This window comes from Anthonomus grandis, chromosome 13 (assembly GCF_022605725.1).
Source record: "Anthonomus grandis grandis chromosome 13, icAntGran1.3, whole genome shotgun sequence".
NCBI lineage: Eukaryota > Metazoa > Arthropoda > Insecta > Coleoptera > Curculionidae > Anthonomus > Anthonomus grandis.
Window position 1 is genome coordinate 18,685,350 of NC_065558.1, and position 23,967 is coordinate 18,709,316.

The 23,967-nt window shown below is 34.4% G+C and overlaps 1 protein-coding gene across 1 annotated transcript in view; it reads left to right on the top strand.

Annotated features, from left to right (window-relative positions):
* LOC126743741 (laminin subunit alpha-1) overlaps nt 1-23,967 on the top strand; it is a 549,108-nt gene that overhangs the window by 521,775 nt on the left and 3,366 nt on the right. Inside the window, exons 34-41 of the mRNA XM_050450955.1 lie at nt 1,148-1,380; nt 1,435-1,591; nt 1,645-1,803; nt 1,865-2,145; nt 9,550-9,859; nt 18,751-19,041; nt 19,096-19,264; nt 19,329-19,688. Coding sequence (XP_050306912.1) covers nt 1,148-1,380; nt 1,435-1,591; nt 1,645-1,803; nt 1,865-2,145; nt 9,550-9,859; nt 18,751-19,041; nt 19,096-19,264; nt 19,329-19,688 — 1,960 coding nt within the window. The remainder of the gene's footprint in view (nt 1-1,147; nt 1,381-1,434; nt 1,592-1,644; nt 1,804-1,864; nt 2,146-9,549; nt 9,860-18,750; nt 19,042-19,095; nt 19,265-19,328; nt 19,689-23,967) is intronic.

The window sequence follows — 23,967 nt, forward strand, 5'->3', positions numbered from 1 at the left end:
CAAATCGTGATTGATGTAATTTTATAGGCTAAGCCCGCTCACCCCGTCATCCCTTATCCAAATCCTTTCGTCTATATAAAGATTACGTAAAAGTGTAATAGTAAATTATTGTAAATCGTAAATATAAAATGTATATCAAATTAATAAATTGTAAATGTACATATGTATATACTCGACTTACCCAGTAAGGCACAAAAGGAAGGTAAGAGAGGTTTTGCAGCTTTATGATATACACGTGTGTTTAGTTGCACTGCTGTGTCTAGTTCGCCCCTCGTCTGTACGTACCGTACGTACACATTTTTGGCGGTGTTTTTTTCTTAATCTGCCTTTGCATCTCTCTCGCACAGGAATGTTTGCATATTTTTAAATAAGAATTAATACGGGAGAGGATTGATAAGAAGGAAGTAAAAATAGGTGATGGAATGCAAAGGCAGATCGAGAAGAAAATGTAGGTAGTTCAAGTTAAGTACCAAGTAAAAGTATGAGAAAATGTAGCAATAAAGAAACCTTAAGTGCAAGAAATACTTAAGTTAAATTAATATATGTAAATTATGTAAGGAATATGATAAGAATAACTAACGTTCTAATTTACTATATGCTAAATATTAAATTTATTTGTAATAGTGAGGACAAAACATGGTTCCCTTAATATTCTTTAACCTTATAAACAGGTGCCGTTTCTTTATTCGCATTGGCATTAAGCAATCTTTGCCTGAAAGATTTGAATTAAAGGCCGACTCTATTGGCTATGTTTCCAGGCATTAATATCAAAATATATTTCATAAATATTCATTTAATATTGACAACCATAACACACATTCTATAGACCCTCTGAAATATCAATGAACATCCTAAGAAAATTTAGGAAAGATGTTCTATCACTGTCGACCAAACCAGAATTACAAAATATCAATAAGAAACATTTCTAAAGAAATAATGCAAGAACATTTCGTCAAACTTTTGGACTATTCTCTGAAATATAATGCCGACATTACTGACAATAATTGGGTATAACCGGTCGATATGGGTCCACTGTCAGCAGCACCTTTGACAAATAAACCCCAAACTAGTATTTACTACTATAACTAAATATTAGACTAAATGAATTCATTCTATTTTAATTCATTTTAATTGATTCATCTTGCAGCACCCCTCAGCATTCATAGCTCTAACGCTAGAAGATGGCCATTTAAAATTCAACGTGCGCCACAATAATGGAAAAACCGTCAGTTTGAAAACCAATAAGAAATTTAATGATGGCAAGACTTATTCTGTAGATATTGCTATGGTTTATTTAAATAAGATGCAATATTACACCCTGGAAACTGAGAAGAGTCAGGAAACTACTAAAGAGAGGCTTGATAATAACGCTGTATTCCGGTAAGTTTAACCTGCATATAAAATAGTAATAAGTTTAAACGAATTGCTTTTTAGAATCAAAAAGGCCGTTCATTATGTTGGTGGAGTTGCTCCAACATTGGACACATCCAGTCTTAACGTAACCACAAGGTCATTTTTGGGATTCTTGCGCCCAAGGGCACAGTTGAGCAAGGAACTGATCTCGTCAGGTGTTACTGAAAAAACTGGAGAGGTAAGTCGTTTAGTTTTATATCAGTATCAGTATTTTGATCAATATTATTTTAGCTTGAACTTGAAAAAGCCTGGTTTAATGGTAACGGTACTCTCGAACTCTCTACCAAACTAGTTGAGAGCAGAACTTCTCAAAAGTTAGAATCTATTGCGTTTATATTAAGGCCAATGAACTCTAACGCTGGCCTAATGGATATTAAGCATTTTGGAGCGGTACGTTTTTCTTTATCTTATATGCCGTTTTCAAAATATATTACTTATATATTACTTACAGATAACTCTCTCAGATCGTCTGATTCAAATTAATCTCAACAATGGTGAACATTACCTAGCAGATAAGCGATTAGCAATGAACCTTAACGACTACAACGTGGTGTCCATCATGTTCAAGTCTGGAATGATCAGTTTAAGTGTGAACGATGAAGACGAGAATCTCTACAGAACTAAAATTGGGGCAGTTTATAATAATGGAGATAGATTGGATATGACCATTGGAAGCGTCGAAGGATTTGACTCGTTTCATGGAGGAATTAGCGATCTTAGTTTAAATAACGGGTAAGAATTTTGTACTGAACCGATAGATGAACCTTTATATGTAATAATCATATAATTTCATTAAAAACGTATCAAAACCCTGTGCAACTAGCCTGATGTTATAATGTTAATGCTAAATTTCTAAAACTATTTCGTGGCAATAAGGTCTAATATATTATACTATTTTCGACTCCTTTGATATAGTCATGCACATACTCACCTAACAGTATAATGAAAACTAGTTTACTACCATAGACTATGGCGCCTCATCTTTTAATGCGAATTTCGCTAACTTACTGTTTCTAATTCTTGTTTCTCTTTTCATGAAGCAGTACTAGCTGATTTTTTAATAAAATCCGTGAAAAAGTGTTTATATTATTCATTTATCTCAAACAACTGATTGGGACTTCGTTTCTGATGACGTTGATACTGAGTTTTCTAGAGTTACTAATTATTGAATTGCCTTTGAATATCTTGCTATGACATCAGCGATAAAACCTCTAATATATAGGTTCTACTTGGAAAAACATGAATATTAAGGCACTACTATTTTGTTCTTTGTCCAACCATTTGGACTTTCCCACGTCAAACTTCTTTTAGGTTTAATATCCGAAATATCTGGAAGATTTAAAAGTCAAAAAACATTTATTGTCTTAGATACTAGAAACATACAATATTAATATGTTCCGACCAGTCCAAGTGTTTTAGAGAGACTCTCTAGATGATTCTGAACCCGACAGAAAGTTGCCTTCAAAACTAAAAACAAATTTATTTGGCTTTCTATATCTATTATGTATGTTAACCATATCAGTTTTCGCATGATTTAGCATTAGTTTATTCGATTAACAACAATTATTAATTTCAGTTAGACATGACTGGACCTTGCGTTGTAAGTTTACCGAACCGATCAGAAATAACAGCTCAGCATCACAGAAAATGAAGATCTTCGCACTTTTAATAAATTCTGCTATTTATAAAGACTGTAAAAATAAGCGGTCCAAGTACACTACCCTGTGATGTACCCAGGTTCATCACAAAATCTACGGATTGTTCATTTCCTATTTTTACATCAAACAGCCTATCGGTCAAAAATGACCGAAACATTGAATTAAAATTCCCTGTAATTTTATTCTCTCCAACTTCTCACTCACAAATATTGAGTCCACTAAATCAAAGGCTCGCGAGATATCAAATAACAATAGCAATAACAATATGTTCATTTCTATCAATGCAATCAAAAATGTGCTGTGTCATTTCTACTCCAGCACTCTCTGTGGATAAGCCTCTGCGAAAGCCGTATTGGTTAGAGCAAAAAACGCTATTCGCATTAAGAAAATCAGTTGTTCTATGACGAATCACTTTTACAAACATTTTTGAGAACACACTGAGAATAGGTCTATAATTTTCTATGTTGCTTTGTTCACCCTTTTTAAAGATTGGAACGACTACTGATCTTTTTAAATGGTTGGGAAACAAGCCCTTTTCTACCGAGATATTGATAATTATAGACAGTATTGTTGAAAGTTCATCAACACAAGCTAACAAGACACTGGAACGTTGTCAGGTCCAGTGGACTTTTTGTTGGGTAGAAATTTTATAATATTTGCGATTTCTAGAGTAGTAGGCATAAAAAACATCGAGTTAGGGACATACTTCCCATAAGTACATGTGACAGATGATGAGCATCAAAATAAATCTGTAGTTTATCGTTTACATCTACAGAAAAATATTTACCAAATTCATGCGCAATCTCCTTATTATTTGTTAATGTGTTTTCCGATGTTTTTACCTTATTTATTGTACTATTTTTATTTTATTTTATTTTTTTTTATTATTATTTTTATTATTATTTATATTATATATATATATATATATATATATATATATATATATTTATTAGCTACACTTGGTATATATATCTAAGGACTGAGTTGACACCATTACAGCCATAGTCTGCTCAAACTATTCCTAAAAACGGACAGTGAACTACTACATAAATCAATGTTATGAGCGTTTAAGACACTCACAGATAGGAGAATGACGGCCATATTCAGTTCTGTGCATAGGAACATGATAAAGGTCAAAATTGCGTCGAGTTCTATTTGGAACATTGAGACCCACTTTAGAAAGGTCAGGAGCATTAATCATGCCATTAACCAGCTTAAAGACAGAACAAAGATCAGCGTCCACACGCCTTTTGGCCAATGTATCCAGGTTAAGTCTTACTCTCATGTCCTCACGATGGTACTTGCCAAAGCTAATGCCCATTTTAAATGCAGCACACCGTTAAAATCTATCTTCCACTCTCTCAATCATATCTATTGAATTCTGATATAGAGGAGACCACACTACTGAAGAGAATTCAAGATTAGATCTAACCAGTGAGGCATAAAGGAGTATATAGGCTTGCAGAGAGAGATGTGAACTATACCTGTTTACAGCACCCAACACTCTTAGTCCCTTTAAAGTTATTTTAGAGATGTGATGAACAAATCTCAGATGCTCATCGAACGACACCACACGCCCAAATCCTTGACTACATTCACATACTGCAAGAACTTACCAAGGATACTATATGTAGAAGTGAATCTCTTCGAACCTCTATGAAATGATATGTAGCAACACTTGGAAATATTGAGCCTCAACCCGTTCATCACTGACCACTCACACAAAGCATCAAGGTCTTCCTGAAGTTTGGCTATATCATTCACCTGCTTAATCTGCATGTAGAGCTTCAGGTCATCAGCAAACATACTTACAGAACTATGATTGATCACATTAACAATATCATTCACAAATAGATTGAAGAGCAGAGGGGCACAGTGAGATCCCTGAGGAACCCCTGAGACTACATTAGTAGATGCAGAAGTACAGCCATGCACCTTCACACTCTGAGTTCTTCCTATCAGGAAACTCTTTAGCCATTTTAAGAGGGAATCATGAAAACCAGCACTTTTCAACTTGGCCAGCAAGAGACCAAAGTTCACCCTGTCGAAGGCCTTGGAGAAGTCGGTATAGACCGCATCAGTCTGAACCCCCCTCTCCAAAGCCCCCAACAGATATTGAACCAAACTGCTGGTTGTGGATTTCCCAGAAGAGAATCCTGATTGTTTTTTACTAATGATTCCTTTGCATTGCCATGTTAGCTGACCGCAAACCAAACTATCAAACAATTTGGCCAGTGAGTTTTGAATACATACTCAATATCCCCCTTATTGCCAGCCTTAAATATCGGCATGATGAAACTGTGCTTCCAAGCTTCTGGAAAGGAGTCCTGTAAAGAAATATTAAAGATCATCTGGAGAGGCCTACTAATTGTTTAAATACAGTTCTTTAAAAAGACATTAGGTATATTACCTGGCTTACAGATAAACTTCTTAGGTAATTTCTGGATCTTAGAAAATACCTCCGAGAGAGTGAAGCGTCCAACAATAATATTCTGGGAACCAAATTCAAGAGAATCAGGAATGGGATAAGTAGAGTTGTCGTAAACTGTAGCAAAAAACTTTGCAAACAAATCAGTAATTGCTTCCCTTGACTCTGCCATTTCCTGGCCCAAAAACATCAAATTTGGAAATGCTCTTTCTTTTGTCATCGAGAAACCTCCAAAAGTAACGACTATCATCCACCACTGACCTCTCCACTTTACCAATATATTCACTAAAGCAACGATCGTGTTCTACTTTACATCGAGATCTAAGGGTCGAAAAACGAGCATAAGAGTCAGGTGAGGGAGTAGACGTATATTTCCTGTGTGTAGCCTTCTTTTTACAAATTAAGTCTTTAAGTAAAGGACTAAACCATTTAGGAAAAGATGAAGACCTTAGTCTCTTTTTAGGAACATACAAATCAAGGCAATCCTGTAAAATATTATTTAACTTACCCGCAGCACCATCAACATTTAACCCATCAAAATCCATACTCATAATAGCCCCAAAGTCGGCATTCCGAAAATCGAAATAAAATTCATCAAGCATTAGTGAAGATGAGTCAGTTTGAATATTAATATGATAAGAAACGTGGTGCAAACTATTACTAAAAATTTTCTAAACTATTTCTACTATGTTTATTATTAAGTTTGTTAATAAGCTCCCAGCTTGCTTTAGTTTTGTTTTTAGCATCATTTATTAATTTATTGTTCACCTTTATTTTTTCGCATGAAGGCTGACATTACTCGTTTTTTTTCTTAACCAATTAAGGTTTGCTAGTTCTTCCCTTTGTTTTAGTAGTCTATCGGTGAAATTTATTTTGTACATTAATTTTCGTTTTTTCCCTTGTTTCATTGAAAAAAATACATTAAAATAGCTCAGTAGTGTATCAAAGAAAAGTAATATTAAGTTAGTTTTATCAGTTTCAATAAGCAAGTCATTCACAAAAGAATCGAGGCTTAGTTTAAAATCTTCCATAATTCTCTTGCTAAAATTCCTAAATAAAAAGAGGGTATTAGAATTCGGACTAAAGGATTCTATATTAAAAGCTATTAACTGGCCATACTGATCTGAAAATCCTAGTTCAAAATTAATAGAATGAACAAATTCATTATTGGTAACAACATAATCGATTATTGATGAAACAGGTTTGTTATTATACTCTATTTCAGAAGTGTATAGAGCAATAAACTGGGGAATTCCGTTCTGTTTGGCTACATTTCGTGGTAGTTCATAGGCGCAGGTACTTATAATATTTATGAATTTAATTTTCACGGATTAAATGCCTTTATTTTGAAAGAGATTATAATTATATATTCACGAGTTGGCTGATTTATTAAAGAATTTAAATTTAATGAAAAAAAGAGATCAAACAACATTTTTTTAGATGGTGTTTCTTCTAAAGCTTTAATATTTAATTCTCCACATAAAACTGTTTTTTGAAAATTGTAATGCTTTACTCAATACCTCTGATAAAATTTCAAGGAAAAAAATAAAAGATGGTGTCGGTGGATGATAAATATTTAAAATAATATAGTTATTTATTTTACTTAACTGATAAATTATTCAGTTTAGATAGCACTTTTGTTTTTCCCACATACATATCAGATACAAAAATGACTGAACCACCATGCTCAAGCTTATCTCTACAAAAGGCACTCACCAAAACATAACCATTCACATGAGCGCATTTCAATTGTTCTTCAGTTTGCCAGTGCTCAGTAAAACATAAAAATATAGGTCTTTTGGGGAAGCTGCCTAACAACATATCAATAAGATTTATCTTGTTACTCAAAGACTAAACATTTAAATGCATACCAAAAGCACTAGACTGTTCTATAAAGTATATGGGAGATTATCTGTGATTCATATTATTGGACCCTGGCACAAACCTGAAGATAAAAAAATTATAATCATAAGATAATGAAAAATTCTCTATGTTGTTGCCAAGACTAAATCCAGAGTTTAATACGGTATCTACTTGAGGTTCCAAATGATCGCCTTCAGACAAAATACTATCTGATATAATACTATTCGACAGATTATTCAAACCGGCAGAATGACAGTTATTGTTGACCTCTATGGGGTTAATCACTGTAATTTTATTCAGATCTTCCACCTCAACTTGTGAGTTTTTATAAAGTGTTATATTTTGATTGAAAGTACGCCCTGCAGTATTCTGTTTTCGCAAAATCACGTTTCGTTGACATTCGCTGAGATACTTTTAGGTTGGAAAGCTTTAGAACTCTAAAATTATTAATTTCTAAAAAATATACATTACTAGTATAAGTTTGCCCTTTCTATAAGTTTACCTAAATAGTAATTAAATCTTTTTGTAAGCAGTACATATTTTGTAGTAGAAAATATTGGTATAGTCATAAAAATAATATTTGTATTACAACAATTTTTAATTTTACTAGCAATAAATTTGAAAGATGGTTTTCGGTTTAAGTCCAGGTAATTTTTTCCAGCCAATACGAATACATAATCTTGAGTAGTAAAGTTTTCACCTGCTTTTTCATATCCTGCATACCTATAATTCTCAAGATGATGATTTCTGGCCAACTTGTCGCGTAGATATTTTCCATGCTCGTCACTAAGAATTAATATACATTTTCTTGATGCAACTCTTATATTTGATTTATTATTAGAGACATAAGAAGGCAAATTCAATGTTTGGATATCTAAGGCTATTTTTTCTATGTTAGTATTTGCAACACTATGAATCATTGCATGAACTATGTATCTTTCAAAACTCCCCTTGCAATCTGTAAATTTTCATCTAGTATCTGGAAACTTTAAGCTATGACGCCACATCGGTTAATAATTAAGAACTTGCATCGGCTTCTATATAAGAGCTTTCTGAATTAATATTTCGATGTTCTAGTCGAAGAATCTCTTGACCAGTACGATTTCCTGCTATAAGTCATATTAATTTATTTTTAATATTATGATTCCTATTCGAAGGCGATTTCCTATTAATAATTGTATAAGATTATACCATAAAAGGGAATATCTGAATCATAAAATAATAATTTTATTTTTTCGTGGCCCATAGCTGTTCACATTCACTATAATGATTATGTAATAAATTTCAGGTCGATAAGGAATACTTGAACGTTCTAATGCCACCATTGTAACATACATATTTAGCAAGCTTCTTTGAATTATAATAATAATTTTATTGATTGATTTTTTTCTTGGAAATTCAATTTAATTAGAAATTCATTATTTAACAAGATAAGGACGAATCAGGTTCGATAACAATCATTTCTTGATAAGGATTCCATCACTACGATGCATATTTACTAATTTCTATTAAATTAAAGGCTTTTTTGAATCATAACAATGATTTGTGAAAAGTTGTGGGGGGTGGGTGGTGGGATGAGGGTAGGATTAATGAAAAACGGGTTTTTTGCAAAAAATAATTGCCTTAAGGAAAAAAGTTTGTAATTTACTAAGGAAATTCAAAAAAAAATACCATTCAAAAAGATTGATTTGATAAAAAGTATACAAAGCTTTCCATGCTGTATATAAGTGATTAGAAATAAAGAATAATATAGGATAATATAAATTATAGTTAATTTTCTGTTACTTGAAAGAGTAAATTATTTAATACATTATATTTTTTTTTGTAAGCCAATTATTTTATGCAATAAAAACTTGATATTGATTTTATATTGAGTTCTAACCAATATTGCAATGTCATGACTATATCAGCCTCAGGTAAGGACGAAATCATAATAAATTACTACATTATCGTAGTCAATGATTCTTGAAAATTACTATAATGTTTTGTGTAATAAATTCCATGTCGATAAGGGCTTATCTGAATCAGAACTTCATTTTACTAATAATTCCTGGTGGATTATCCTTTACATTCGTTATGATGATTTCCACTACACTATAAACTATTATAAATCTATAATTTCTCATTGTAACGTATAAACAAATAAGATTCTTAAAATAAAAATGTTAAAAATGAATAATTTTCCAGAAAACTACCATTCACCTCCAAAACGGTAAAAGCCTTTACAAAAGTCGAAATTGGACGCGAAGATCCCCTCATTCGTCCTACCACGGTTACCCTTAAGGACCTTAGTACAGTGACCAGTGATGAGTCGTCGATGCAAAACACGGAAGGGTGCGCTACCACAGCCAATTATGTGACAGATCCGACAGCAATCAGTTTCGGCGATCAACCGAACAGCTTTTTAAAAATCAAAACGTCATTTTGGAAGAAGGACTTTAAGTTGGAGTTCGAATTTCGGACGTTATATGAACACGGAACGATATTTGTTTCAGCTGTAAGTATTAATTTGCAGGGGGTTAATTTCAAAACTTGGCTAAAAGAAATTAAAACAATTATCGGGAGAGAATTTTTTTGAGAAAAATTTGTTTCGTTTCCTTTAACCATCTTACAAAATTTTTAAAGGAGGTGTTAAACAACAACCTTTAAATGACCCCAAAGAAAAAAGTATATGACCTCAAATAAGGCGATCAAGGTAGCCACTCTATAAGCATCCGCTTTGCCCTTGTCATCCATTCAAAATCATCATTTTCATCTATTGTAAATCCATTATGCGGGGTGTATTCTTATACCTATGGTACCTAACGTTCCAAGAAAAAAAAGTTCTTATGAACAGTCCAGAATTGCTTCTATTTTAAGATACAGAGAGTTAACGTTTTAAAAAATCAGCCTTAAGACGATTAAGTGACGTTATTAGTTAACGTAATAAGGCGCTTATTTAGCTTTATTACTTCAAATAACTAAACTTTTATTATATGATTGTCTAATCATTATGAGACCACAGCCATTTTATTGGGAAAAAGGTAAGTACGAAATTACCTTTTTTGTGGTTTTTATATTTTTTTAGATAAAGGAACTAAAAACACAACTTTTTGATTTATTGTGTTAGTACTATGGAAAGAAACACATTAAACTTCTATCCCTTTTTTACCATATTTTTGCATACCGCATATCTGTTTTTTACAACTAATGTATTGTAGCGCGTTCCTGTTCATTAGAAGTCAATTAGAATATTTGATGTACAAAAATAGTCAACTGATTTATTTACACAATTACACTACTAAACACAATGATTTACGACTAATATAAATATTTGTTTTCACCGTATTTATTAAATACTATTTGTAGTAAATAAATACGGTGTCAGATTTAAATACCTCGCCAATATTCCGAACTTAAGTAAACTGAAGTTACTGAACTGTCGAATGTTTTCCAGCTGCGACGCGGCTCCTTATATACTCGGCAGAATACGGTTCAGAAGATTCTCTAACCTTTCATGCGTGTCCAGAGATGTTTTATTAAGGCATCGGCGATAGTAGAGGCTTCTTGGTTTGGTAGAAAGTACGCATCAGCCTATTGGCTGAAGTAGTCCATCACGACGATGTACTTATTCCCTCTTCTGATTCGGGAAACGGACCAATAACCTTAATAGCCCACCTTTCAAAGGGTCTTCGCACGTTGTACTGACGTATCAAAGCCTTCTGCTTTCTCTGCGTCCTAATACTTGCCGCCCATGCAATGCATTTCCTGCACCAGTCCCTTACGTCTGCCTTGCTATTGACCCAGTAAAATTTTTCCCTTGCTTTTTCTAGGGTTTTGAACTCCTGACACACCGGCATGGATTTCATCTAACAACTCTGAAATCCGACATTTAGACACAACGATTTGCCTTCATTCAGCCATTTTCCGTCGGAATAGTTTATCTTTCAAAATTAGGGAGTTTCATTATGCCCAGTATGACTTAACATTGGACGAATGCTTGGCAACTTCATCCCAAGTTGGCGTCTTTTCCTCTTTTATCCATGTTAGGACTATCTGAATATCGGATCTTCTTCTTGGTCTCTTATAAGTAATATTTTTCATAACTAATAAGTATCATCGACAATGGAGGTTCTTAACAACTTAGCATCTTTTTCTTCTACCCACTGACAATCCTTGCAGCCCTCCGGACAGAGTCTTCTTACTACGGTTTGCTGATTACAGAGCGACGATTGCCTTTTCGCATCGACCTTCTTTAATTAGCGTTTTCAGGAGGGTGAACTGTCTTACGAGAAATCTGGATATGCCAGTCAAACCAAATGTGCAATGTTAGCTTCAAATTTTTGCAAGGACCTTTCGGACTTCTGGCATGTATTTTTCAACTATGTGTGGTAGACATTTTCCAAGTTTGACTGGCCATAACGCATCTCCAAATACCTTACGAGGTGATCGTAGACTTCGTGTTCTTCTGGAGACATTCTTAGCAGGATGGCAGCAGTATCTTATCGAAAGTGCTGATCCTGTTCTCTATCAATGAAATAATTTCTTCTTTTAATTTATAGTTGTCTGGTAAAATCTTTTATTTTAAATTGGCAGAATTCTCTTTTAGCCTCTCCCCAAGCTCACTTTTTAAATTGGTGAGTGTGGCACAGTTTTCTTCCGATTCTGCAGGACTTTCTTTCATCTTTGCCGTATTTTCCAGTAATTTAGCTTCCAGATTGGCAGAATTTTCTTGCAACTTTACTTTCAGGTTGGCGTTATTTTCTAGAAATTTAGCTTCCTAATAAATATAAATAGACCTTGCAACATTAGACCGATATCGCTTGCACCAGCAAAAACAAGGTTGTCCAGGTCATCACCTTCCTCAAGTTTTATTTTCCTTTATTTTCCAATTTCCATCGTATCGCAGTTTTTCCCATTCGTTCCAGGTATAAATTAAAATATTTGATGCACAAAAATAGTCAACTGATTTATTTACAGACTTACACTCCTAAAAACGATCGCTTTTGACTACTAAAAATATTTATTTGAGCGAGTATTTATTTGCTACTATTTATGTCCGATTATGTCCTGAACTGCCAACCTCCTAGCGGCGACGCGGCAGAACACTGTCCGGAAGATTCGCTGACCTTTCATGCGTTTCCATAGATGTCATGTGGAGCGGTGTACCCGCTTGTGTTATTCCGGAATAAATCCGTTTAGAATTCAATCTATATTATCACTAAAATCTAATCATTATGGAAATATTGACATTAACAATTTGTTTGAACCTGATTGTGAGACCCTGGGTGATTTTCAGTTCGTAGATACTCATTTAAGTTACTCTGAGCAGAGTAATAGTGTGTTATCCAAAATCGTAGTTGAAGACTCAGATACTGAAACTATAAGACCTGAGTTGGCAGTTATAACTTATTTGAGTGGATATTGCTGCTATAACACTTCAAAAAAAACATAAGTGCGATTTTTGTAAAGAAAATCTTACCTTTAACCAACCTTGTATTGTAGAAGATTCTTATAATCTAATTCAATCCTTAAGTCGTGGCGCTCTTTTATATCCTCATGATCAAGTAGTAGATTTAGTGAGTGTATACATACATTATATTTAAAAAACTAATCAATAAATTTGAAGAAATATTTCTGGACATCTCCGTTAAAGTATTTTCTTTGCCAATTGTTTTTTAATTATCTTATTAAATATAAACTTTTAACGCCTTTTGAGGAATGCAAAAATCATTCAAATACTTAAAATATTTTGCTTAGTAGCATTGCTAACACATTTCTTAAAAATTATTGCTCTAAACATAAGTAAGGGCGACAAATATGGAATACTTTTTTTAAAACTGCAAAATTATAAGAAATTTTTTATTTTTTTAACACAAAAATATTAAAAGTAATTAAAAAACATGTTATATGAAGCTATTATAACTTTGTAAAAGTAAGTAGTAATAGTAACTTTGTATTTGTAAAAAATAAAAAAGTTTCAAAAATCGTAATAAAAAAACTAAAATATTAATATTTCCCTAAAAACTAAACTATATACTAAATCTATTGGCAGAAATCGCAAATATAAATGCCAGATACATATGAGGTACATTGCAAATGACACCATGAGTTGCAGGATTTGCACTGTATCCACTGTTTCTCGGATTTTTTGCTTTCCAAAAACTTTCCACCACAAAACAAGCACTCTGGATTACCAGAAACATCCGGAACTTTTTCACCATTTTCGCCAGTACATAATGAATCATCTGAGTCATCATCTGCCACAAAGTCTTCTTTAGAAGAGCTACTTGATTTTTCTGAACTGTATCCCAAATTTTTTGTCTTACGCTTAGCTTGACTTCTTGATCAGATGGCTGTTGACTCCCTGTGCTGGAAGTATCGGAATCAGTCAAGCTTGTTTTGCTCTGCCCAATTTGTTTTTTAACTTTTGAAGTTTTGATGTAGTTGAAACAGATGCTTTTGCGGATAATTCCAATTCTGTTTTGTAAGGTGACGCAGTTATTACGGCAGCTTTCGCTGCTTTTCGTCCTTGGTTGCTGGTTTTTTTACAAATGATTGGGACAGAGACCATCTCAGGAGTTACAATATTTGTTGGTGGCGTCGGATTTTCAGTATCTTGAGGTACAACAGCATCAACTACATCTTTTTCGATAGTTTCGGAGGCAAGAAAGTCAGATTCACGAAAGACATTTGGATTAAGGGGAAAAATTCCGGTGGCTTTAAAACCATTAACAGCAATCTCACCACGCTGAACTCTTAAATAAGCCTTGCCGAAAATTTCCATCACATCAAATGCAGTTACTGGTCTGGCATTTTGTCGTACCCACATTCTTATCTCCTCACTGTAATGAGCTTTGAATGGTCCCATAAAAGATTTGTCAAGGGGCTGCAGTTTATGTGTTGAATGTGGCGGTAAGCACACAATCGTACATTATTTTCTCTGGCCATATTAATGACATCAATATTGCGAGTATGCGAGTTATGACCGTCTAATACAAGCATAACTAGACTTTACTGTCGCTGCTACAAAGTGTTCAAACCATTTTGTAAAAATGTTATTTTGTATCCACCCTGATGGATGACATTCGATGTTTGTCCCAGGTGGAGCCCCCTTTGTAAGCTGCGGGATTAAGTTTTTTCTGGGGAATATAACTAAGGGTGGAACAAAATTGCTACGGTAATTAGTGAGCCTCGTTCTGCGGAAGTCATGCTACCAATTTGTCGTTTACCTTTACGTGCAATTACTTCTGGTATCTTTGAAGGCACTATAGAGAGACCACTCTCGTCAACGTTGAAAACGCGGTCTGCTGAATAGTTATGTTTTTCATATTCATTCGTTAAGATAGTAAAAAATGACTGAACGTTTTCTTTGGAACTAGCAAAAGATGTGCCTGTAGGTCTTCTAAATGACAATGTATGTGAGTGCCGTCTCATAAATAGCCTAAGCCAGCCTTTTCCAGCTGTTTCTTTGCCAAAGGGATTTGGCAGATTATTTTTAACAGCAAGCTGATATGCCGTATTCCTTATGTCGTTTGGTTAAGCCAAAATAATTACTTTCCATATGAAGTAAGTACCTTATAAGTTCATCTTCTAGTTCTTTTGTAAGCACTGTTGGTCGACCTACTTTTGTTTCAGCAGAGATATCTGGATCTTCGTTTTTCTGACAGTGTCTAAAAAGAGCTGTTTATTACTTTTTTTTGCTTTTAGTAGTTACAATATAAAGAATTTACAAATAAAAAATTTCAGTAGTTACAATATAATTGTTATTGATATATTATTTAGTATAAAAGCAAATTTAGAAATGCTTTTATAGCAACAAAATATCACTATTTTAGTCTTCTTAATGGGATACTAATATGGAATACTATTCCATATTTGTGGCTCAAAAAATTCCATTAGTGACCCTCATAACCTAAAAAGATATTTCTATGTTAAAAAACAAACTTACCTAAAAACTATTGTAAACTATGATGTTTGAACTGTCACAAATGCACAACAGTTTGAATAAAAAATAAGTATTTTATCGCTAACACACGGAAACAGCAAGATCTGCAAAACTTTTATGATGCCGCAAAAAAAACGACTATCCATGGTGAGGCAACAAAACAAACTAGAGACGGACGGATCGAAAAAAAACCTTAGATGAATGCACTTCGACACTTTCAACGTGCAATTAATAGACGGCGCTTGCTACTTTTTCTGGTTTACAACTATTCCATATTACTGAGCTATTCCATATTTGTCGCCCTTACTCTAACAATAAAACAATAATCAACTGAACGAAGAACAGGGTATTGACGGCGTTGCAAATATCGTTAAAGTATTGCCATATAAAGGATAAAATCAAACGCCTACCTACTTCCCGAGAGGATACAAAACACGAGGAGGGATATCGACAACCTAAACAAGCCACTTTATGCTTTCCATCTAGAACTAACATCAACCTTAACCATTGCGGACTAAGTAACCTTAGACATGCATACCGAGAGAAAAACTGAATCCTTTAGGAGTGGCAATAATTGCAGCGACGAAATCGAAACCTCACTACTGCTAACACAGTTAATATTTTAAACGACGCACTCTGAGGCAGAAGCAAAAATATGTGTTAGTCAAAAATCCAAATTTAGTGTTTGCATCGACAATTCATTCGTTTAGAGACGGAACGGTTCTTAAGAAAGCTAAAGCTCCACTCCCATTTTTGAGCAGTTTGAATCTGGGCGCTAAAATCTCTTAAGTTTAACAAAAATCTGATTATTTAGAATCCCCTAACTGTATGATGTTCCAAAGATCATCAAGCCTTATACACAGCATAAAGAAACCAGCAGTCGCACTTCAATAAAAATACATTGGCTTGAATAAGCGAGTTCGGTGCATGTGTACTAACGCAGGCGAGGCATTTTTGCTTATAGTAGGGATGCCGCTGACACTCGCTACGGTCCACGCGGCTTTTGCCTTGGCTAGAGCCGGACTTAAACATTTTTTTAGATGTTATTATCTTGTAAAATAAAAATACCTACATAGTACAAATATTGATTTTTTAATATACATAAAGTTCATACATTAACAAAATATTTAAACAAAAATAAACATCGCATTTCTACATCTAACAACGACGATATAGAATACGTGCAGGAAGTTAATTAGGTATGTACCATTAATTTAAGAGACCATTCTTTGAGTAATTTTAAAACAAAAAGTTCATATAAACATATGTCCAGAAATTCTTCGTTCTCAATATACAGGGTGTTAAAATTTAACAACAACTAAAATATATGCCACTGACTTTTGTGCAATTTTTATTATGTTCTGTGGATTATACAAATAAAACTTTTCTGTCTCTTGAATTTTTTTCGTATCTTGCTTAGTTAATAATAAATTCTAAATGAAACTTTTCCCCAAATTCCTTGTGTGATCCAGGGATATGCAATTAAGTGGACTTTTTTTTTCTCGAAAAATAAGCGAGATACGAAAAAGTTGTATTTGTATTTGAGTAAATCAAATAAGATATTAAAAATGGCATAAAATTCAGGTGCCCCAATTTTTTTGCCACAAATATTTCTTCAGGTCCCGTTCGAGATTACACTGAACCTAATAAATTTAATCATGTTAGGGGTAAATTAGCTCCTTAATGTTATAAATAACACCGCCAGAGAACTTGCGGACCTATGTTCATATGAACTTTTTGTCTTAAAATTACTCAAATAATCGCCTGTTAAATAATTTATGGTACATACTTAATTAACACCCTGTATAGTACGCTTCTAGATTAACATCTGACTACATAGTAGTTTAAGGATAAATAATTATACAAATAAAGTAATATTTCAAAACAAATAGAAACTCTTAGGCCAATAAATAAAGACAAATAGTTGGCAACAATTCAAAACAATTCTAACATCTGCGAATTTTTGTTATATTATTAAGTACCAACTAAAGTAAAAGTATACAATTTTGCAACTCTTTTAAATATGGCAACACTGTTAAAATGGCAGAAATATAAATAATGTCCTTAAGAATCCAAAAAAAAAATACTACATTGCTGCAACTTTAATTGATGCTTAATTATGTTATTTAAGCCATACAGCCAAATTTGCAGCTATTAAAAACTTTGGCAAAGTCAATTATTTTGCTTCATTAATAATTTTTGATATACCCCTCTTTTAATACAAAAGTTTTTATAAAAAACGCTATGCTTTGTAAAAACGCTATCAAAATAGTTACTAAGTACGGCGCTGAACTAGGTGATACACCTATGAACACAGTTCGATAAACAGTGAGCTCGGCATCCGGAGAACATGGCCGCGGCATGGCTAAGGATGCTATTAGTTCGCTTACATTTTCGAGCGGAGTGAGACTGCTGATTTCTTTATGCTGTGCCTTATATTTCTCTTAGACCAAACATCAACACTATTGATTGGATCTGTAACATATCTCCTTGCAAGCATTTTTTCACATTTTTTAAATCCACTTAGTGGAAAAAGCTTCGCTCCTTATTGATCTCATGTGGTCCAATAATTAAAACCCATGAAATTAGATGCACATAATATTCTGGTCAATTTTGATGTCTAATACAACGCTGTTTAGAAGAGGTTTCGGACAAGCTCAGAATTTTTTCAAATGAGGATCTACCTTTAGATCTGTTATGCCTAATAGAGAAGCAGGTATTGCAATGGGTTTGCTTGAGTTGGGTTGGTTTCTCCTGCTGTAGTCAATATCTTTATGGAACACTTTGAAAAGAAAGCTACCGATTTATTCTGCTGAAAGCAAAAAATATGGAAACGGTATGTTGATGATACTTTTGCCAATTGACCACATAAACTACTCACTTCAATACTCGGGTAATAATTGACGTAGAACAAAATAATGGTCTTCTTTCTTGGACATTCTTATCAACAAAGTTAGAAGGCCAGAAAGTTGTATTCCCGCTGAGACGCTACTGGACCTAATAATTAAATGTAGTTACAGCTAAAATAAGTGCCTTATTACTTCAAATAATTGTAACGATTTTTTTCCTCAAACGTCAACACGTTTTGTTTCGTCACAGCATCTCAGTCGTTCAGCACCTCAGGTGACGAAACAAAACAACGAGCTAGTGAATCACCCTTATTGAAGTTTCGTGGTTAGAAAACACCCTGCATAATGATTACCAGTCTCGAAGAATATAATAAATAAGTCTTGACAATATAGGAAAATGGAATTATACCCTGAGAACTATCATAATTACGGTATAGTTAAATGAATGAAACATCAAAATAAAGGCATTAAAAATACCTTTCAAATAAACTTTTATCGCTTTCTATTATGAAACAAATTTTACTCCAAAAGTTCTCCCCCTCTTGTGATGATAACACCTTGTAATTTATTTTTTAAGTAAATTGTCTTTTTAAATAATTTTTTTTTTCTTAGGGAAGCTCCGCACCTTTACAATACAACTTGCTAGAAATCAAAAACGGCCTTCTGATCTTCCACGTAAACGGGAAACGGAAAAAAATTCCCAAGAATTGGCCGATCACATTTACAACGAAAGTAAATGATGGTAAATGGCATCGGGTAAAATTGGTCAAAAAAAATAATAAGAAATTGCAAATTTGGCTGGATGGTGAAGCGAAAAAACCAGTAAGGATCCCTAAGACAAACGTCAGGGCCGAAATTTTCTTTGGAGGCATCCCAAGGGATTACGTGATTTCGGGAGATTTGGTAAGAATATATTTTCATGGAAAAAAATTTTGGTTTTCATTGAAACTTTTTTAGAAGGAGAAAATACGGCCTTTTAGAGGTTGCTTAAACAGTCTACAGATAAACGAGGTACCTCAACTGTTGGGCAAAAACACCAATGATATCATCTACAGCAATATTAGGCAATGTTTCCCTAAAATTGAGGAGGGAGCCTATTTTGGAGGCGACGCATATGCCATCTATAGTAAGTCATTAAATCTCATAACACTTTTATCACATAACATAAACTTCTTTTTTTACTTACCCAGAAGAGGGATTCCGTATCAACAAAATCCTAGATCTAACAATCCAATTCCGTACCGCAGAACAAAATGGAATTCTGATCACCATTTCGAACGATCAAAATTATCCGGCCTTATCGGTTGAATTGCAGAATGGTGCCGTGGTAATGGCCGTGGATTTGGGCAATGGAATGCAAACGAACGTCACTAATAATCTGGACAGTGATTTTGCGTTATGCGATAACAGATGGCACGAGGTGCGAGCAATGTATTCCAGTTCTGAACTCACAGTCAACGTGGACGGCATCAGAAAAAGTTGGGTGCAGAGCGACGTCGATTCACTTATGGATGCGATTAATGCGCCGCTGTATATTGGAGGATTACCAGGTAAGGAATTCTCGATGTTTTTAATAGTCTTAAGTTGGAAGTTCCTTCTTTGAGACTTAACTTCGCTTGACCTCTGTATGACTTAAAACTTTTACTGATGCATTATCAGAAAGTTTGTTTATTCTTCTTAGTCAAGTACTACATCAGGTCTCCCTGACGTTGGCAATGACTTAAGCAAGTCTTTCTCGATTCTGTGCCGATCGGAATAGTTTCTCTGCGCTGTGTATACCGGTCCATTCACGAATGTTGCTCAGCCAGGAAGCCTGCTTTCTTCCCACTCCTCTGCGTCTTTTCACTTTACCCATCATGATCAGTTGTAGAATTTTGTACCGCTCTCCTCTGAAGACATGTCTAAGATATGAAATATGCCTGCACTTAACTGCACTTAACATTCGTCGGTGTAACCGCATCTCGAACGATTCTAACCAATTATTTTAATTGGTCAGATCTCTGCCCGATATAGCAACACTGACCATGTAGGATTTTCCCATTTTCTATCGTAATTTTAGGTTCAGATTGTTATGGCAGAATAGTGGTTCCATTTTTTTGTGTTTTCTACACTGTATTTCTATATCTGGATTTAGATTTTTGGTGATATACCATCCAGGGTAGTTAAACTGGGTTAATCTATTTATATTTTTCATATCAATCTGTTGTGCCGTATCAGGATGTGGTTGTCGACTGAAGACCATAAATTTTATCTTGATGATATTTATGTCGAGCGTCATTTCTTGTCCTACTGGGTTTACACAATGTAGTAGATGTTGCAGGTCTTCTAATTTGTCACTTAGGATGACAGTGTCGTTGACATATCGTATCATATTTATATATTCTCCGTTAATTTTTACTCCCACTTGACTTGCTCTTGACTATCGCGTTTAAAGATTTTTTCTGAATACATGTTGAAAAGTAGTGGTAACAGTATGCAGCCCTCGTAGAATTTGGCTTTCTTCTGCATGCTTTCCGTTCAGTCGTACTACTACTTTCTATCTCCAGCATAAATTTTTGATAATTCTAACGTCCCTGCTGTCTACTTCCATGTTCTTTAAAAAAGCTATGAACTTTCTGTACTGTACTCTGTTGATGGCCTTCTTAACACACAAAAATCGTCCTTACGCTGGTCACGACATTTTTGTAGTAGTATGTTCACAGTACCTCTCTAGTTCCCAAAGCGTTTCTAAATCCGAATTGGTGTTCATCCTAATTTGCCTCACATTTGGATCTTATTCTCTTGCAAATAATTTTAAAAAGATCATCAAGGTTTGGCTCATAAAGCTTATTAGTCTATACTCATTGCATCGTTTTGCTCGTTGTTTTTTTCTTTTGAATTGGAATGAATAGTTATAATATCCATCCTCTTCCAATTTATTCCTCATTTGTAGGTGAAACCTCTGGAGGTTTTTGTCTGGCAGAGTTTATTGCAAATAGAACCTCACTTTTGAGAATTTCTGGTCCTCCGTCTATATCAGCGTAGTCATCGAAGTTGGATTCATGCTCTTATTTATTTATTTGAACCATATTCCAAAGATTTCTTTTTCATTTAAGATATTTTTGCCTTTAGTGTCTAGGATATTAGTGGTATTTTTATTGTCTAAACCAGCCACTTTTCTGACCTTTTAATATCATTGTCACATTTATTTTCCAATTCTTCCATTTTCTTAAACTTCTTCATCCAGTTTTCTTTGGCGATACGAATGTATTACACATATATAGGATGTACACATGAAAAACTATCAATGCAGAAAATGCTTTAGTTAAAATATCTATCAGAGAAGTTGGTGGATCTGGAGCTACCATATTATTAGTTTAGAGTTTTGAAGGGTGAGTCGCCCTCTAAACGCATTCTACCCAGAGTTTCAAATGATGTGGGAAACTTTTCTTGTGAAGATGAAATTAATTAAAGAGACCGTTAAGTTTTGACGAAAGGGAGTGGTGCCATTTGAATGTTAGTGTAAGGAGGCTTAGGGATGACAGGACAAAAATATGGTGGTTCTAGTTGTTCGAACCTCTATCAGAATTATTCCAATCCGCATTTTACAAAAATTTTGCAAGATATCCAAATTGAAACTTTTCAAAAACACCCTGTATAAATAATTAGATATGCTCAGGATATATTTTACATGATGAAATATATTACAGGCATATGAATTAAATATTCTTAAGGTATGCGACAGATATTTTTATCATATATTATAGAAGATATCACTCATATATTTTATAGCGACCTTGGATATTCCCCGAATATGCCGATACACGTTTTATTCTTCCTAAATAAAAACCCAGGATAAATATCAGTCGGGACTTGTGGTTTGTTGGTTGTTGATTATTACACGTGTACATAATTCACTTGTAATTTAGGGTCCCAGACTTTTGAACTAACTTTCAATTTTCACTTTTGCTCGAGGCATTTGAAGTAATTTTAAGTTTCTTCTAGGTAATTTTTTTCAGTCATTGAATCTCTCAGAAATTGGAAATACCTTTTTGGCAATTTTCAGGCTTTTCAGAATACTTTTGTATGTATTTCAGATATTTGACCTACTTTTTACAAAAGTCGTCTTAAAAGTCATTGATCTTATTATTAGTCATAGACTGGAATAAGAGGCTTTTAAAAAATGTTTTTATTTTCTTCCACTCATTTAACGTTTTTCACGAATTGGAAATATTTTTTCGCGATTTCTGGGCCTTTGGGAGTAATTTTTTTGATTTCCAAACATTTGACGTACTTTTTACGATCTTACGTAATTTTTGCCCGAAGCTTTCAAGGACATTTTTTAAATTTGTTCCATGTCTCCAATTTTGTTTAATGTCTTTCAGGAACTGGAAATTATTTCTAGTGCCTTCATTCTGTAACTACGAACAATTATCAAAATGATATTATTTCAAATTGGTTTGGCAAATATAAGAAAAGCCTTGAATATTTCCTTGTGCAGAAATATATATCGTTGATATTGTAGCGTTTTTCTCGTTCGTTACGTGTGAATTGAAACAATCGAAAATAGTCAACTAATTTTAAGCTTTACTTCATCAAACTGACAAATCATCAGCGATGCGGCTCCTTATATACTCGGCAGAATGCTGTTCCGGAAGATTCTTGCCAAACTTCGAGACGTCATGCGGTAAGCCACTTGTATTATTCCAGAACGACGCATAATCAGCTAAATTATCGGTGTTTATAATATCATTACACTGCCCCCTCGTCCCAAAATGATTACAAAGATGGTGGATGTCAATATCGGCAGAAGATTTCCCTCTTGTAACTGGACCTTTTGTAGAAATAACTATCAACGGTTTTCTCCAGTGAACGACGTTGAAGAGTATAACAGCACACCAGAACTTGCACGCCTGTAGACCTGAAGACCACTTCTAATATGCTGAGAATCATTCTCCAGTCCAGGTTATCCAGTCCACTTGCGAGTTTAGGAATTGCTAGGCTTCTCAGATCCTCGGCAAGAAACTCCTCCTTTAGAGAACACACAGCGTCCCAAACGTAGGTCGGTCCCAAACATAAGTCGGCTTCTGGTTTGACGCCTCTTTGGTAACCAGGTAGAAGATCTTCTACCAGCCTCTTATCGATTATCTTGAGTGCTTGCCCAACTCTAAAGAGGGACCGACGCAGCTCTTTTTTTCAAATTTTTACGAAAACTTCAGCTATTTCTCCAGACATTTGTAAATCCTTAGTGACGCAATGTACCAGAGCATACTCAGCTGGAGCAGTAAAAAAGTCTTGCTGCACTTCACAGGTCACGCTGTACCGACTCTCTCAGCCATTAGAATGATGGGCCATGAATTTATCGAATCCAATTCTGATTAATGTTGCCACAACTTAGTGCCTTCGTGGGTTCCATAATAAGAAGCCAGTCGGTTAAAGGGAATGACTCGAGCTTTACCCCTCAGCGGCTTTTGTATTCTGTAAAGAACAAATTGATGGCTTTCAGCACTTTGTATGGCCCATCACAATTTGCGAAAGTAGTCTATCACAACCAGGATGTACTTATTCCCTGCTTCTAATTCGGGAAACAGACCAGCAACGTCAATAGCAATCCTTTCAAATGGACTTCCTACGTTGTACTGACTCATCAAAGCCTTCTGCTTTTGCTGCGGCCCATTACTGGCTTATTTACTATTGACCCAGTAAAATTTTTCCCTCGCTTTTTCCAGGGCCTTTGTTACTCTAAAGTGTCCACCTGACACACCGCCATGGATTTCCTCCAGCAACTCCGACATTTAGGCCCAACGATTTGCCTTCTGTGTTCTTTGCCGTCGTGATCAACTATTTTCC